A 19,524-nucleotide genomic window follows, 5' to 3' on the forward strand; every position below is an offset into this window, starting at 1 on the left:
AGTCTCCTTTCCTTCCCCTCCGATTCCTCCGTCCAACAGCGTCTTCCTTAGGACGGCTCACCGGCCAGACATAGCCCGGAGCCCCACGTTGGGCGCCAAAGTTGTTATGGTACTTTTTAGCAGTAAACCAAAATGTTTAAATGTCTATCTGTTCCTGTCCAAATTAAGAAAATTAGATTGCGTATATACGCTGAAGTAATTCAGTCTGACACACAGAGTTCAGGTTAAAATAACTTCGAGGAAATTTATTGGCAAGTGAAGCAAGAGCGGGCTCGCAGGCCCTTTTAAGAGGCATTTTACGTCATCATTGAATATCAGATAATAACAAATAAACATCATTAATTGGATTAATTGTTAAGTGTCTGGATTAGTGTCCACCTATAAATGTAATTAATTGGCTCAAAAACTAAGTGGTTAGCTAGGTGTCCACCCACCAATAGGTGGTATTGTTCTGGACACGGGTGGGGACAGGGGGCTCAAGCGCCATCTTTCCTAGCATAAGGCTTACTCGGTGGAAAGGGGGGCTTGAGCGTCATTTTACACGGTCAGTGATGTCAGGTCTGTGGTCAGGTGCAAGGTCTCTTATGAATAGAACATTTCATTACTACCTCAAGCGCCATCTTTCCTAGCATAAGGCTTACTCGGTGGAAAGGGGGGCTTGAGCGTCATTTTACACGGTCAGTGATGTCAGGTCTGTGGTCAGGTGCAAGGTCTCTTATGAATAGAACATTTCATTACTACCGTGTTCTCATGGCCTTCAATTTATACTATGTTGCGAGTTAGGGGAAATTCAGCAGTTCCTGAGTTAGTCATGTCTTTATAGAAAATACAGTCTTTGTCCATTGTGTTAGATGTGCTGGGAAATTCTGTCATGTAATGTAGTTTTAAAATGAAGAAGTCAGGTTATGAGGACAAAATGGAGGATTTGTCACACAGTATGCAGTTAAAATGGAGTTAGTGCAATAATTCAATACAAGTTCAATAAAGATTTTTAATAATTCTACATCAGTTTCACGAACAGTGTTGAAATTCACTGTTCTTGAAACAATTGCATGAATGCTGGCGGTTTTCATGCCGCCAGCATATGAACGCTATAGTTCACCTGAACCACATTACACATACATATGCTTGGTTCTTAAAGTGGTACACACATATTTAGGCAAACATAGTTTTAAAGTGGCTGCTTTTGCCACACATCATAGCTGCAGAGTCCTTATAAATACCCATGGTAGGTTATCTGAGCATTTTTATTAATTTTACACTGTTATACCTTCAGTATATCCTAAAAGTATCAAATGTATTTCCTTTTAGGCAGGCACTAATGATTCACATCCTTCTTTTATTATTATTATTGCCATTTATATAGCACCCACAGATTCAGTAGCGCTTTACAATATAATGAGAGGGGTATTAAACTATAAATATTACAAGAAAACTTACAGGAACGATAGGTTGAAGAGGACCCTGCTAAAACGAGCTTACAGTCTATAGGAGGTGGGGTATAAAACACATTAGGACAGGAAATATCAATCAAATAAGGTGGGAGTGAAGCAGGGCTGGATGAGTAAAGTGCTGCCTTATAGGAGAGAGCAAGAGACAGGTGTGTAAGGTAGAGGTTACTCTGGGAGGCCAGAGGCTTTCCTAAAGAGATGGGTTTTAAGGCACTTCTTAAAGGATTGAAGACTAGGGGAGAGTCGGATGGGGGTAGGCAGGCTATTCCATGGGAAGGGAGCCACTCGCGAGTTGGCTGTACGGGTGCGAGCAGCGGTCAGGAGGTGGTCACGGTCAGACTACGACATGCAGTGTAATCATAACTACTGGTATTTCTGTAGAAAATGTCTGAATAAATGATTAAAAATATCTTACATGTTTGCCTGATTACATTTTTTTTTTCCCAGAACAGTAATATATACATAAAAAAAATATATATATATATTTTTAAAATTCATCCTTATTTCATGGGATAGCTAGGATTTTATGCTTAAAATAAATTCTACTGAATGTCTTGTATGACACCATATTCTGGTGTTTGAGAATCTTAAGGTTATTTTTTCTTGAACTTCTCAGTAATTAATATAAGAAGTCCTTTCATTATGTAGAACTATTCCTAACACACCCACATTCCCCTTGATGCATTTGCTTTTTATTGTGTTTTAAAATTGGATATCGAAATATTCTTCTACGTATTCTAAAAGATTAGCCTTTATAGACTCTGCAAGTACATTTTCTGTTGGATATCATTATAATCCCCATGCACAATCACTCGAGAACATTTTCAGCATTTTACATTCTTATGGTTTGTTTTATATAATTAACCTAATTACACACAGAAGATTATTATACATTTTGTCACTATTTTTTCCTTTTTCTTTTCAAAAGCTTTCCCATCCTGAAAATTATGATGGTCTAATTTTTACCAGCCCAAGAGCAGTAGAAGCCATCAAATTATGTTTGGAAAAGCCTAATAATAAAGAAGGTTGGTACAAAGATATAATTAAAAATTGTTCATGTGGGAATTCTGACTTGTCCAATATTGCGCTAACACAGTTTATTAAGGCCCATTAATGAAGAAATGTATCTTAAAGTTCCATTTAAAATGTCAACACCATGATGATTTAATTATAACTTTGAAAAGCCAATCTATATTTAATTACAGCGGGTTCATCAATGGCATTTGTTTTCTGTGTCTAAAGTTCAAAAGTCTTAAGACGAAAGCTTCAGTAGAATTAAATAAAAAGATGGAAAATAATGTGATTTTTAAGGAGAAATTGCTTTGCTTCTTACAGCATGTAATACATGGCATGCATTTACAGTTTTAGCACTTACTCTGACACAACAGGAAGTGACTGAGCCTTGACGTTTACAGCACAGACACACCTGCCCGTAAGCAGTGCAAAATAAGGCGCAGGCCCATCAAATCCATCTATTAAAATTCTAACTGTACAATCTGAAATGGTCAGGTCACAATTGTGGCACTGTAGCTTCATAGGATAGTGGCAAATACATATATTGGGGGTATTGTTGTACTCAGGTGTAGCTGAACCTAATTTGGGATTTTGTGCAAGATTAACACACACCAGATTTTGTATATGTAAAAAAAACAAAACACAATTTTACGAGATTTTCTAACCGAGAGTGGCCATTAAGTTGCTATGTAAAAGTTGTCAGTATACCCTTCGATAAATAGCCTGTGATGGGAAGCAGCACCTTCCGGGTGTCCTCAAATTTGTACGGTGGTTTAACTCCAGATATATGCACCTGGGCGTTATGATCCCAGCCTGTGCATGTGTCGCTCATCTTGGTTCCTTGTAGATGGTAGGACAGGGTCAAGGACAACTTGCAGTGTTACAGATATTCACCAAATACATAAAATGAGAATAAAAACAGAAAATAGTGTTTTTTGTTTTGTTGGTGTAAAAGCAAAATAAAAGGAGGTATATTCGCATAAGGAGAGCAAAAAAAAGTCCAGGTAAGGTAAAAAACTAGTTTTATTTAAAACAAAGATCATAAAACAGTAACGCGTTTCACCCAAAGGAGCTTTTTCAAAGTGTACACTTTGAAAAAGCCCCTTTGGGTGAAACGTTTAAGTGTTTTTATGTCATTCCTGAATTTGAAGGAAAATACCTGTAAAGATCGACACTTAAACTGGCCCTTGACCCTGACCTAACATCTACCAGCAACCAAACTGAGCGACTTATCCACAGGCGAGGATCATACCGTCCAGGTGCATATATCTGGAGGTGAACATAAGCTCCAGAACATTGTAAGTGGCATTTCTCCTTTTTTACCTTGCCACCTATAGAATATACTACACTATATTCTGTTTTCTGTCTTCATATTTTCCATATTGACTCACCACCATACAAATTTGAGGACACCCAGAAGACACTGCTTCCCTTTATCCTTTCCTGACCTCTACCTAGTTACGGCCAGAGCATTATTGCATAATTATTTTAATCTATTATTCTGGTCTACTGAACTGATCACAATATTTAAGGTAAGACATTATGGGGAGGAGGGTCAGAGGTGGTGCTGGCACCAGGGCCGCCATCAGGGGGTGACAACCATAAAGGTTGTCACAGGCCCGGCGGCTCTGGGGGGGCCAAGCCGTCCGGGCCCCACGTGTTGGGCCCATCGGGTGGCCCACACACTTAGGGCCACCCTATGGGCCCTATATCTTCAGGGGCCCGGTCAGCGCTGTGGCCGTGGTATAGCGCGACCGGGCCCCTTTAAAAAAGTGGTCACTTCCTCCCAGCTCACTCCACGGGGGAGGAGCGCGCGCCGGTGAAGAGGTGTGTGTGTGTGTATGTCTGTATGCATGTATGTCTTTATGTATGTCTGTCTGTCTGCATGTATGTCTATGTATGTCTGTATGTATGTATGTCTGTCTGTCTGTCTGACTATGCATGTCTGTATGGATGTATGTCTGTATGGATGTATGTCTGTATGTCTGTCTGTCTGTCTGAACGTGTGTATACATGTATGTCTGTATATATGCATGCATGTCAGTCTGAATGTATGTCTGTATGCCATTATTAATGTATGTCTGTATGCCATTATTAATGTATGTCTGTATGCCATTATTAATGTATGCGTGTATGGATGTCACTGTCTGTATGTATATGTGTGTGTGTGTGTGTGTGTGTGTGTATATGTATGTATGTATGTATGTGTCTTTATGTCCTCATGCAGGTGTGTCTGTATGTATGTTAGTATGTCTGTCTGTCACTATGTATGCCTGTGTGTGTCAGTATGTATGCCTGTATGCGTGTATGTCTGTTTCAGTATGTGTGTCTGTTGGTATGTATCTGTGTCCTTTTGTATCAGTGTGTGTGTTTTGTGTATTCCTGTGGGCGGTATTTGGAGGCGGGGCCCAGACCCTGAGCTGAGTTAGGGGCCCCAACATTTCTGATGGCGGCCCTGCCTGGCACTGACAGATAATGCCACTAGAGATCTCTGGCTTACAACTTTCAATATGGCCAATATTTCCCATTTCTTACGCCAATTCAGCCATTTTTACCTCTAACCGTTCCTTGCCACTGTGGGGAGGTTATCTTAAAAGCTGGATTTCACTGACTGTGGGATCCCAATATATTGGGAATAAAACAGCCCCAGGCCCAAAGCCTGCTACTTAGATGGCGATCATGTCCCCTGAAGAATCCTAGGAACCTCACCATTGCACGTAAAAAGCCTGTGATGTCTACTTTATACAATATACGTTTGTGTAGAAATGTTGTTTTCTGTGATGACTATTAAATTTAAAAGATAAGCATACCAATTTCTAAAATCGTTCTACATTGATACTTGTATTTTGTGACCTGTAGCGACCAAAAAAACGGAAGTCCTAAACATATGATGTGCTCTGCAAATCAGGAAAATACATTTAATTTATTTTGAATTGCTTTTTTTTTTAAGCTGCACTAATTATCTACATGTTATTATTGCCAAGTCTGTGAATTTTGAAAAAAAAAAACTAAACCATAAATGAGAATTTATATATATTGATATCAAATTAAAGTCGTTTTTTTTGCCCTTTAAAACTAGTATATCATATGTGCTGAAGCAATAATTGAGAAAGATGAAAATTTAACAAAAATGCCAAATTTGCTTTATGAGGTAGGGGGGTTCAAAGAAGAAAACAATTGGGTTGACACTGTCCAGTACAGGCCATCAATGTTGGTCCTCTCTTCCTGTTGCATATGGGGTAATAATGGTATAGGTTGAACTTCAGGAGGTCAGTCTCTCATTATAATGTCCTTTTCCCCCAATCAATACTTATTATTCATCTATGTTTGTTTGTCAGTGATGCTTCTGCAGGTGCTTTGAATCAGTTTAGCTGTTCCAGGTATAGCAACCATACAGTTTTTCTATTATTAAATTGCATTATATGTGAGATCGCGTGAAAAACATGTTCTCGCTGTCAGGTTTTCGCTTCTTTGCATTAAGCATTTGCTTAGGAAATACAGTTTATCTAATTGGACCTGTCAATTCAATGCTCTTTAAGTACAGTATGTTCGACCATGGCTTCTGATTCTCAATTTCATTAACAGCCCAGTTCCTTTGTTCTCTTCAGAATTGAAATGAAGTCCGTCGTCCTTGACAACTGTGAATAGAGTTTGTTCCTAAATAGCCCAAGGGCTTTGTTTGTTGTTCAAGCAAATTAAAATCTGCCAGTGCCAAAATTTCCTGTATGTGATGTTCACCCTACCGATTAATGTTAATAAGTCCCCCGCACAGAGTAATTCCAGGTGGGATTGTCTGATCAGTTGAACACTGTAACCATGGTACTGCAATACTTGTTGTGATCAACAAATTAAGTTTAATTTAATAATGTATATGCATATGTCCCAAAAGCAGTGATGGCTAGCCTTTGGCACACCAGATGACTGGCTGGGCATCGTAAAAAACCTAGTCTGTGATGTGGATTACTGGCTGAAGATCAAGGCAAAGAGAGACAAGTGACAAAATCAACCATTACTACTTTAACAGATTGATAAACTCTAATTTTATAGTTCCTTAACCTCCCTCCTCTCTTATCAAGACTGAGATTCATAAACCGTATAAAGACCTCCTACAACATTTTGTATCTGTGTTTGGTTTCCAATACTTTGTTAGTAGAAGATTACAAATGTGTGTTTGTGTGTGTGTGTAGAATCACAGGGACACGTACCATCTCCATTCTCTTAGCCAAAGTGTATATATTAAACTGTTTTTAGACTTTAATTTTATGTTTTAGTAGTGAGACAGTCCAACATTGTTGTGGCCCTTCTTTGCATTTTTGCAAAATGATTTTAAATTATAATTATGGTTTACTGAACTGGTCACAATTTGTAAGATAAGGAAATATTGGGGGGAGGAGGCTATGGTAGTTCTTGCAATGATAGGTCATGCCACTAGAGATCTCCAGCTTACAGTACGCAATATGGCCGATATTGCCCATTTTATTTGCCAATTTGGCCACTTTTACCTCTTACCGTTCCTTGCCACTGTGGGGAGGTTATCTTAGCACCTGGACTTTACTGGCTGTGGTATCCCAAGATATGGGGAACTAAATGGCCCCAGGCATGAAGCCTGCTGCTTAGCTGGCGATTACATCCCCTGAAGAATCCTCACCTTCTGAGGATGTCACATGCTTGACACAACAGATTACTTCTCTCCCTCTTGCCTTTATCATGCATTCTTAGATGAGGAAGATGCAAAGGATAAATTAAATATCTTTTATGGGCGACTGAGGTACAGATGTGGGAATGGTTTTGGACAACCTACATTGACTTGTAGGCTGCAACATGACCATTGGAAATGATGTGAGTACTTAAATCAATATCGTATATGCACAACTATCTCTCTGTCTAACCTTCAGAAAACATGTGAAACATTGCAGACTAGAATGGCAGCCTTGGAGGCAGCTTTTAGTATCATATTCAAATACCACGAAAGTCAAACCCTGATAGCATTAGTGTGGGAGACCTTCCAACTTCATCACCATGATGTCACACAAATCTACTGCTACTGTTCCAGTTAATTGGCTTATTAAAGTATCCATCTCACCATGAGTGACACTAAAGGGTTCATGTGATGTAATCATCCAGTTGTCCCGTATGGGAGATAAATCTGCCATCATGAAGACTTTTAGGAGTTCGACCTCCTATGCTTTTGAGAGTAAAGACTTTTATCACAACTTTTCATGGGCTACCTGGCAATGGAGGAGTTCATTAAGCCATGCCACTGGACTTATCTGTGACAAAACCATTTCTAGATTCCTAATAGTGGAACCCAATACTGTGTTGTTGAAGGTGGCCCATGCCCACGCGTTAAGAAGCTTGGATTGCTAATACCACCTGCAACTACCTGTGCCATTTCTGGATAGATCACTCCGGGTGTAGATGGTTTCCCTCTTTTGTTCCTGCTGGCACAAAGCCTATACCTGAAGTGGCAATTACCTGAAGCCTTTCTTACCACTTCACTCTTCCATATTACTATATGGGTTGGTCTATTTTCAATTTTGAGTTCTTTCCACATTAAGATTGATTACAAGATCAATCATACTGTGATATGAATTTTTCTGGTTTTTGGTAGACCTTAAATGATAAATACATGTCTTTTTGTTACTTTTCTTTGTTTTATTTTGTTTTCTCCCCTCCATTCAGATTTTTCAGTTGGTATATAGTTGGTATATGAGAAGAGAAACAAACTTTAACTGTAAGTTTCATGTATGTGTGTAAGTGCATGAAAACAGAACAGTTGGTTTGTACATGAAAAAACAAAACCACACGTTTTGTTTGTGTTTTTTTTATAAATACTAGAATGCTGTACGTTTGTCACAAATGCCAACTCCCGTTTATCGGACCATGGATAACCATCTGCGTTCTAAAGTCCCCTGTGTCGGTTCAGGTGACATTCAAGCTCTTCATATGCATGTTTGGGTCAAATGGTTTCCAAGCAGGAAACAGAGAGACAATTTTGTGGATGAGATGTTGTCAGGTTGGGGAGATAGGAGCCTAGGGTACGAACAAGAGAGAGCCCACAGTCAAGCTACAAAAGGGCAATCCAAAATTGTTTTCAGGTCAAGCCAGAGGTCAGAATCCAGAGAAATATAAATATAATTATATTATATGCAAAACACTAGGAAACTATTCTTATAGTACGGAATGAGTGTGCAACCTACTCAGTCTGTTTTGGGCTTTTAAATGTTGTTGCCTGACAGGCCACAACCACCCAGGCCCTTCTACACTGCCACCTAATATGGATAATGTTTCAATTTTGTTTTTACAGCAAACCATTGCTTGGCAGCCAACCCAACGTGTGGGCTAGAATGCTTCCCCAGATCCAAGGTTGTGTCTCCCTTTTCAGGGGCAGGCCATGTAAAACAGGGGGCTCCCTTGGTTTGGTTGTTGTGGGAGTTTGGAGAGGATAAGTGAAGGCTTCCAAGATATACTGTAAATTGCTATGCTAAAAAATATATTCTATGCGCTCGCAGATAGAAAAGGAGTTTATGAACCAGGCTCTAGTTTCTGTGCTTTTTTGTGTGGCACAATGAGCTATAGTGATGTTGGTACTTAGGATGCCCCTTTAATTATTTAAAGTCACAGTTGTATAATTTTTTTGCCCACTGTCATTTGTTTTTTTTGTTTAATGTGTTTATGTAGCTTTTTTAATTACAAACTAGCAGTGTACAAAACAACATATAAATCTTTGTGAGTTATCGTTATTTCCATCACACTGAATTTAATTGACTTTCCACATGCCTTTATGATGGGAATAGCATTAAGCATTTCTTCAAAATTGCAGCAACTATAAACGCCAAAACCTAAAGCAGAACACCAGCGTTCCGTAGGATTGTCGAGAAAGGTTTTGTGATGTGGACATGCAATGACATTTTCAATAAGCCTATGATGTCAAATACTCATTAAATAAATATAACAGTATTTTGTTTTCAATTACAGTGTCCCACTCAAGAAATTATTGTAAATTAACCTCCTTAGAAAATTAATATAGCAGTCTCATTTACGTTTTTAATTAGGCCTTTGATTTTAAGCCGAAAAATCACACTCCGTGAAATCTTTAATCATTACTAATAGGTTGTACTGGGTTATTAGAACTGCGCACAAAATTAGCTTCTGGCAATTTTAGTCAACTTTTTATTTTTACTTTTTATTTTATTTTTTTCTCACTGGCGAGGATAGAATTTACTAAATAAAATTGCAACATATGACCTTAGATAATTAAGATAAAGTGTAATTTTTGTAGAAAGAAATGTACACAAATTGTTTTTAATATGAAATGTATAAAACAAATATGAGGGAGAGACTGACTCATGCAGCTTGCAGATATGCTCCCCTGGCAGTCATTCTCCTTTTATGGGGTTTTGTTATTTTAACAATTAAAGGGTACATGGCAAATACAACTTAATCCTAAATGCAGAATTGCTAGCAAATGTCTAGATTTCTTTAAAATGAGAGGTAAAAACCTTGCCCTTTGCCCCTCCTCTCAATCAGTTTAGTCTTTGCTAGAGATAAGCACAGTCCTCCTCTGACCATCTTTCTATCTTGAATTTAGCCTATGGGAAAACAATGCCTGCAAGGGGAAGTAAAGAGGAGGGGAGGCTCTGTGTGAGAGCAGCACCAGCAGTAGTATGAAGAGAGGAGAGAAATAGCCAGAATAAGATATTGAAGCAGCTTTGGACAGGGAATCTGAGAATAGAGAGAAAGAACAGATATTCACACAAAGCCAACATGCAGTGTTGGGGACTTTTAACCTGTTATGGGAAGAAAGTCTGTGCTACCCAGACAGGGATATGTAAGAGAGGCATGACCTACAGCAAGTGTAACACCCACTAAAACCTGAGAGGCAGCAGTAATGGAAATACATTTAAAATATTAACTTTTAGTAGTACTAAGGCAAGAAATACTATAAACACAAATCAACATTAGCTTAACAAAGCAGTTTTAGATTATAGATTATGCCATTCAGTCTCAGTGCTCATATATCTGCCTCACATAGCCAACATAAAAATTGTTTCATTTTAAATCAGTCCAGTATGTTTACTTTATACTTTTTTGTTTTGTTTTGTTTTGTTTTTAATAGTGCTCTTGTAATTGAACTTTAATCATACACAGGCTATTAGATCAGGGTATAAGATATTCTAAATTAAACAGAATGTGCAATAAAGGAAGTTTAAAGGAACACTTCCAAATACTAAAGCAGGGATGCTCAAAAGGAAGATTCCTAGATGTTGTAAAACTACAACTCCCGTGATGATTTGCATAGCTTTTAAATGACAAAGCATCATGGAAGCTGTAGTTCTACAACATCTGGAGGTCTACCTTTTGGGCACCCCTGCACTAAAGTTTCCCTCTGCACTCCCCCATCCATGAAAGTGTATGCACCCCTTTCATACACTTACCTGAGTCCAGTGCTGATGTCGATTCAGGTCGCTGGGTCACACTCCTCCTCTGCCTTTGCCAGCTGATATGGGTGACCTAATGCACATGCGTGGTAAGTGTCGTGCGCCCTTAGGCCTGCCCCAGTGGCTGTCTGGTAGTCTTAGCACTGCAATGTAAATATTGCATTTTCTCTAAAACTGCTATGTTTTACATTGCAGGGCTAAAGAGGACAGGGATACTGTATCCAGACCACTTCAAAGAGATGAAGTGCTCTGGTTGACTGTAGTGTATTTTAAAACATTAGATCTCCCTTAACAGGAAATTTGCAGGGAGATTGTGTAGATCACATCCAGGGAGATGTGGCTAGGATTGCATAAACAAAGTGAATTAACTCCTAAATGGCAGAAAATTGAGCAGTGAGACTGCAGGGACATGATATATACATCAAAACCACTCAATTAAGCTAAAGTTGTTTTGAGGCTTATGGTGTCCCTTAAGGCAGGCTCCACTTGATTTGATTTGTCAAGTCCCATTTTCCAACAATACTCACCTGCCCATCGCAATCTGTCCTCAGTCTTTCCCCGAGCTACCTGGGCATGTACGTCAAGTGTGAATGTGTCATAACTTTTCTCGACTCATGCCGCTGTGATCCCACCATCTCTGCAGGTGCTGGATCTCCTGTCCTGCGGCATCCCCCATGTTTTTTACCATCATCGCGTTTGCATGCACGTGTGCTCATATTCACACACACCAATAACCGCTAGGGGGCGTGCTCCTTACTTTTGCTCCTTTTTCTTGGTTCCCTAAAGGGAAAGTAGCCCAATAAATGCACTCCATTTATACTTGTTCCCTAATTAACCTAATTTGTTTCCTAGCCTATTGGCACACACCTAGACCTATGTATACCTCCCTTTGACATTACTTCCTTGCCTTGTAGTGGCCTTTGTAGCCTGAGAGTGCATTACTGTAGTTCTGACGTTTCTGACTTTGGCTTTGTATCTCGTTTATCCATTACTCTGGTATCCTTGACCCTTGGCTTTGTATCTAGTTAATCCGTTACTCTGGTATCCTTGACCCTTGGCTTTGTATCCGGTTTATCCCTTACTCTGGTATCCTTGACCCTTGGCTTTGTATCTAGTTTATCCGTTACTCTGGTATCCTTGACCCTTGGCTTTGTATCTGGTTTATTCATTAGTCAGTTATCCTTGACACTTGGCTTTGTATCTAGTTTATTACTTACTCTGGTATCCTTGATCCTTGGCTTTGTATCTAGTTTATCCGTTACTCTGGTATCCTTGACCCTTGGCTTTGTATCCGGTTTATCCCTTACTCTGGTATCCTTGACCCTTGGCTTTGTATCTAGTTTATCCGTTACTCTGGTATCATTGACCTTTGGCTTTGTATCTGGTTTATTCGTTAGTCAGTTATCCTTGACCCTTGGCTTTGTATCTAGTTTATTACTTACTCTGGTATCCTTGACCCTTGGCTTTGTATCTGGTTTATCCGTTACTCTGGTATCCTTGACACTTGGCTTTGTTCTACTATTATCCTGCTGTCTGCTCCCCTGACCTTGGCCTGTCTGACTATGCTCTACCTTTTTCTATACGCCTATCTATGTTAAGTCTGGCCACCCTAAGGCCAAGTAATATGTCTTTGTGTATAGGGAAAGGGCTCCATAATTTGCATGTGTGGGTATTCGTCCTTGACAAAATGTCAACACGCACGAGATCAAAAAAGGGGGAGGGGGGCACCAATTCCCTCCTGACAGAACTGCTTTAACATCCAAAACATAAATGATGTGCCAATATATAGGCACCATTAATACAGCTCAGTAGTGTGGTGTACAGAACACTCCAAATATCTCCAATGCACCAGCAGTCCCTCTGCTCGATGGTTCCATAAGTCCAGATGAACTCCCTTGGTTTTGCACCTCTAATTTTCATAGATGCCTCATTCCAGGGCCCTTTGTAGCCTTGTACTGCAGAAAACACCCATAGGATGGATTTCCAAGTTAAAGGGACACTATAGTCACTAGAACAACTACAGCTTAATGTAGTTGTTCTGGTAAGTATAGTCAGTCCCTGCAGGGTTTTTGCAGTAAACACTGTATTTTCAGAGAAAAGGCAGTGTTTACATTGCTCCCTAGAGACACCTCCAGTGGCCACTCCTCAGATGGCTACTAGAAGTGCTTTTGTGGCAGTGCTGCACAGTGGGCAGGACTGAGATTCAGTTTTTCCACCCTCTGCATGGAGCCACTGAACTTTCCTCATAGAGATGCATTGATTCTCAGCCTATCTATTGCTTTCCTATGATGATGTCAGTCATGGAGTCAGATCAGGGGTAGAGATAGCAGCAGCAGCACCACACTGGAATAAAGGTAAGATTTTACTATATTTATACTGTGTTTTTAACATTATAGGGTCAGGAATACATGTTTGTGTTCCTAACCCTATAGTGTTCCTTTAAGTTAGATCTATAGCTATTGATACCTCCTGGACACTATACCAGTGAAGTGAACGTGTACACATCACAGATTTTTTGGTGTGTTCTGTACACCACTCAACTGAGCAGTATAAATAGTGCCTGTATATCGGCACATTGTTTGAAAGCACCCTTTTTTAATTTTTTAATGCACCATTTAGTTCAATTAAGTATTGCACTCTTGCAATCCTTTTCTTTTTGTGTGCAGTGTTGCATTTGAATGCAGGGTCAAAATACAGAGTCAGACATACAGTTTGAGAGCAGAAAGTAGGACTGAACCACAATAAATTATGGCAGATATATAACCTCAATACTTGATTGCTCATGTAGCAGAATAAAATGAATCTGCTTTACAAATATTATGCCAGCTGCTCAAACCACACAGTAAATAGAGAGATCTCATTTAGAAGCAACTCTATACAGGATTATTTTCTAAAAGTTTAAATTGTCCAGAATTAAAAGTGAATGAAAATAGCTGACCTAAAATTGGGAAATTCACTTGGAATTCCCAGCAATTCACACTTTACAGTGCTAAATACTAAATGCCAGATTTCATCAAATTAAATCTAGAAAAGGCAAAAGGGCACTTTTGACATTTTGGATTTAATTAGCTAAACTTGTGTTTTAGTGAATAACCATGTTTTTTTGAGTCTAATTTACTTAAATAAGAAAATGATGGCAAGGGTATATAGGATATGTATATTGTGTGTATTTCCGCATGAGGGTCTAACGAATGAGTTCTTGAAGCTTTGTTATGTGCAGTGTCCCTTTTTTTAAATTGTTTAGTAGTTTTTAAGACTCTGCTATGGATCTCTTAAAGACTTTAGTTTTCGAAATACATCTTTGTATTCCTAACACTAACGTATTCCTCAATCCCAGTGGCCCCTTATACCCATGTTGTAAAGAGTTAAATAACCCTTTATTCACTTACCTGATTCCAGCCCTGAGGTCCTTCGGCACTGCTCTAACATTATCCAATGGGGAGACCTTATGCATTGCCTCAATGCATTCCTATGGGGTTTTCCCTGACAGTGGATGTCCTCATGCAGAGTGTGAGGACATCAAGCCTTGTTTCACTGAGTCAAACTCCATGTAACTCCAGGAACTACAGTTTTTCGGAAAAAAACTGCAATGATTTATATTGCAGGACTAAGGGGGACAGTGATACTGCACCCAACCCACTTCAATGAGATTAAGTGATCTGGGTGCCTATAGTGTCCCTTTAATGTTAGGTTACCTTTATAGCAATCTGAAAATGATACTTTCGCCAATTACTGGGATAAGCTATTGTTTGAAAAGCACCAATACAGTTTAAACAATGAGATAGGGAGGTTGCACCCGTAAGCATTGATCTGCAGTGATTAGAGTAAATTACATCATTGTATTCTGTATTGATCTGCTGCTGAAAAATAACCTGATTAGTATCCTTAACGATCCATGGATACTAGTAAAATATTACAGTACAGGATATTAAAAAAAAAATAGAGTTAAGTTAAATAATGAAACAAACTGCAATTCCAAGTTTTTCTCCGTACAGTAAAAATGCGTTGATAAAAATACAAGTATTGTGTTGCTTAAAAGATGAAGTAGAAAATTAATACAATTCAAGATTAGAAATATGTGAGCTAATACAGGGAGTGCAGAATTATTAGGCAAGTTGTATTTTTGAGGATTAATTTTATTATTGAACAACAACCATGTTCTCAATGAACCCAAAAAACTCATTAATATCAAAGCTGAATATTTTTTGAAGTAGTTTTTAGTTTGTTTTTAGTTATAGCTATTTTAGGGAGATATCTGTGTGTGCAGGTGACTATTACTGTGCATAATTATTAGGCAACTTAACAAAAAACAAATATATACCCATTTCAATTATTTATTTTTACCAGTGAAACCAATATAACATCTCAACATTCACAAATATACATTTCTGACATTCAAAAACAAAACAAAAACAAATCAGTGACCAATATAGCCACCTTTCTTTGCAAGGACACTCAAAAGCCTGCCATCCATGGATTCTGTCAGTGTTTTGATCTGTTCACCATCAACATTGCGTGCAGCAGCAACCACAGCCTCCCAGACACTGTTCAGAGAGGTGTACTGTTTTCCCTCCTTGTAAATCTCACATTTGATGATGGACCACAGGTTCTCAATGGGGTTCAGATCAGGTGAACAAGGAGGCCATGTCATTAGATTTTCTTCTTTTATACCCTTTCTTGCCAGCCACGCTGTGGAGTACTTGGACGCGTGTGATGGAGCATTGTCCTGCATGAAAATCATGTTTTTCTTGAAGGATGCAGACTTCTTCCTGTACCACTGCTTGAAGAAGGTGTCTTCCAGAAACTGGCAGTAGGACTGGGAGTTGAGCTTGACTCCATCCTCAACCCGAAAAGCCCCCACAAGCTCATCTTTGATGATACCAGCCCAAACCAGTACTCCACCTCCACCTTGCTGGCGTCTGAGTCGGACTGGAGCTCTCTGCCCTTTACCAATCCAGCCACGGGCCCATCCATCTGGCCCATCAAGACTCACTCTCATTTCATCAGTCCATAAAACCTTAGAAAAATCAGTCTTGAGATATTTCTTGGCCCAGTCTTGACGTTTCAGCTTGTGTGTCTTGTTCAGTGGTGGTCGTCTTTCAGCCTTTCTTACCTTGGCCATGTCTCTGAGTATTGCACACCTTGTGCTTTTGGGCACTCCAGTGATGTTGCAGCTCTGAAATATGGCCAAACTGGTGGCAAGTGGCATCTTGGCAGCTGCACGCTTGACTTTTCTCAGTTCATGGGCAGTTATTTTGCGCCTTGGTTTCTCCACACGCTTCTTGCGACCCTGTTGACTATTTTGAATGAAACGCTTGATTGTTCGATGATCACGCTTCAGAAGCTTTGCAATTTTAAGAGTGCTGCATCCCTCTGCAAGATATCTCACTATTTTTGACTTTTCTGAGCCTGTCAAGTCCTTCTTTTGACCCATTTTGCCAAAGGAAAGGAAGTTGCCTAATAATTATGCACACCTGATATAGGGTGTTGATGTCATTAGACCACACCCCTTCTCATTACAGAGATGCACATCACCTAATATGCTCAATTGGTAGTAGGCTTTCGAGCCTATACAGCTTGGAGTAAGACAACATGCATAAAGAGGATGATGTGGTCAAAATACTAATTTGCCTAATAATTCTGCACTCCCTGTAGGTAGGTACAATATATTTGCTCTAATGTCAGGCATACCTTTTATCTATTTCAGCAAGGTTTTTCAGTAAAAATACATTGCCCTGCATTTCAAGTCTTCAAATTTAAGGTAGTAATAATATTATTATTTCCCCATCTTAAATGGTGCACTCCCTTTCTACTTTAAATGATGTGCCAAGCATCAAATCATGTCAATGCATTGCATATAGCGCAATTGTTTATTGAGGTTTTTGCATAAGAAGATAAAAGTGAGGCTTTAGTAACAAGTCATTGAAGAAGTACGCGGGTTTCCTGAATTACAATGCCATATTGTTTTTAAACAAAATAAAGAAGTGAGCGACAAGAGAGACAGGAAGGGTAAGATGTTTAGAGAAAACCAGTAGAGTAACTCCTGTTGAAATACTTTTTTGAAATCAACGGCAACTCTCAAATATCCCTGTTTTTGCTAAAATTACTACAGTGCATGGACTTGTGAAATAGGCTCATCAATATTTTATAAAGGTAGGAGAGCATCTTCATTGGCTGAGTCACTTCCTTGTCTGGGCAGAGATTGTTGCAGAAGCTTCAACACCTGAATATTTAAAAGAAATTTCAGCACGTATGCACTAATGCATAAAAATGAATGGGTCAGATCTTGCTTGGAGTGTCTGTCTTACTGATTAAGATCTGGAAGGCATTGTAAACGGCCACTCATCCAAGATCAGAGAAGGTTAGTCTGCAATTCATGGGTTGGATATTATCCTTTTAAGGACTCGCATGTTCCGTCTCTAACAGTTTGTCGAAAGGATACACACTGTTCTATACTTTGCCGACATTTGGTTCAGTATATAACATGTGAATGCACACAGTAACATCAGATTTGATTACTAGTATGGGAATACATTTTATGGCTGTATACAAATACAAATCTTGTTTTTTTGTTTTTTTTTTAAATGGCTTGATGCAGTTTTCTAATCTAATTCATGGCTTCAATAATCTAGTCTCATAAAATATATTTATTGGTTTCCATTGTTTTTATTATATACTCTTCTGTGCTTGCAAGGTAATCTTATAATATGCCTTCCCTCTACCAGATACAGTCTCTGTTTGTGGCTGAGGATCTTCAGAGCTTATTTATAGAGACAAATATGAAGGCTTGCAATATGAAATGAGAAGGCTTAGGGTTGTAGTGTGTGTCTATATAGATTATTGTGGTTAGATCTAGGAAATACATTGTTTATGGCAAAGCAGTAAAGTTAGATTAGTATTTGTTTCCTAACATAAGTGGGTACATTCAGAAATCTGCAACAAAATTAACAATATCTATTATAAAGAAGCCCTTAAATGGGGCTAAATGAAGTAATCCAGGCAAAATCTTACACGGGGGTAACCCCTATAAATTTTAAATGTCACTGATATTTACAAAAAGTGTACCCTCAAGGTGACACCAAGAGGGATTGCCTCCATTTAAAATAAAAAGAACAGAGCAAATAACAATAACTTTATGCAACATTTATTTAAATAGAAAAAAAATACTGCACAACAAAAAAGTTAAATTTAATAGTGAAAGATAGCAGAAGTTAAAGTAACACTAATGGTTCAGGAACACAAACATGTAGTCCTGACCCTATAGTGTTCAAACCACCATCTATCTACCCCCACTGGCTTCCCATTACCTTCCTAAATATAGCACAATCTTACTTTTAGTCAAGTCTGCTGCTGGCTCTGCCCCTGATCTGCCTGCTTGGCTGACATCATCAGAAGTGGGAATATAAGCCAATCCCAATGCTTTCCCATAGGATTGGATGAGACTGTCAAGGAGTCCCTTTAAATTATATACATTAGCAGAGATGAAAAATTTAAAAGAGCCTATTGAACAAACAGGTGTTGGCCTAGAATATAAATCTGTAAAGCTCCAGGCTAGATCTATATCATGTGAATTAATTATATGTATGATTTTAGCAAGCATATGAAAAGCCTGTAAATATTAGCCAGAATTATATGGCTCTTGTTAATATAAACTGTTCCGAAATAGATCTTTACCATGAAGACCAAATGCCTATATGATATGAATAGAATATACTCCAGATAGCACTCTCAGGACTTGTCAAAAAAATAAAACTTAGCTTTTAATTTGCTTTCCATAAAACATCATGTTTTATGGAAAGCTAATTAAAAGCTAAGTTTTATTATTTGACAAGTCCCAAGAGTGCTATCTGGAGTATCTTCAATGCATTTGGCTTGACGAGCACCGGGCAAGTTAATTTATATATGGAGTGCAAGATCATTTTTCATTTTTATATGATATGAATAAGTGAAGAGAGAGAAGTTAAGTCAACATCAAAAATAGAGAAGGAGCTATGAATTAGCAAAAGGTGGAGCTACAATGTTAATGTTAAAACAGACAATGTAGCAGAATATAATGCGCCCTACAGTGTAGCCAATTTAGGTTAAAGGAGCACTATAGGGTCAGGAATACAAACGTGTATTCCTGACCCCATAGTGTTAACACAATTTAGGTCCCTGGCTCCCCCTTGCACTCTTTAAATAAATTGTTTTCTTACCTCTATTCCAGACCCAACCTGGGTCTGCTGGCACTGGCTTCACTCCCAATCCACCTCTTTGGCTGAGATCATCAGAATTGACTATTTCAATGCTTTCCCTTTCTCTGAAAGGACAGTGTTTACATTAAAGGATCACTATAGGGTCAGGAGCACAAACATGTATTCCTGACCCTATAGTGTTTAACCCACCATTTATGTGGCTTGCCCTGCTATAAAAGTCTAAAACTCACCTTATTTCCAGCGCCGCACGGGTCTGAAGTCCCTTTAAGCTGTAGTTGTTCTGGTGACTATAGTGTCCCTTTAACAATTGTTTTGCTGACTAAAATTCTTTATTACAGTTGCTAAATGTCTGAGGGTCATAGGAGTAAAACTCCAATGTCTGCTCAGTCGATCTTGTGATTTACATCAGAGTTATGGGCATGC

The 19,524-nt window shown here is 38.8% G+C and overlaps 1 protein-coding gene across 1 annotated transcript in view; it reads left to right on the forward strand.

Moving 5' to 3' along the window:
- The window catches only part of UROS (uroporphyrinogen III synthase), a 101,422-nt gene that overhangs the window by 22,186 nt on the left and 59,712 nt on the right, over nucleotides 1–19,524 (forward strand). Inside the window, exon 4 of the mRNA XM_063435077.1 lies at nucleotides 2,380–2,476. Within this exon, the coding sequence (XP_063291147.1) occupies nucleotides 2,380–2,476 (97 nt within the window). The remainder of the gene's footprint in view (nucleotides 1–2,379; nucleotides 2,477–19,524) is intronic.

This window comes from Pelobates fuscus, chromosome 10 (assembly GCF_036172605.1).
Source record: "Pelobates fuscus isolate aPelFus1 chromosome 10, aPelFus1.pri, whole genome shotgun sequence".
Taxonomy (NCBI): domain Eukaryota; kingdom Metazoa; phylum Chordata; class Amphibia; order Anura; family Pelobatidae; genus Pelobates; species Pelobates fuscus.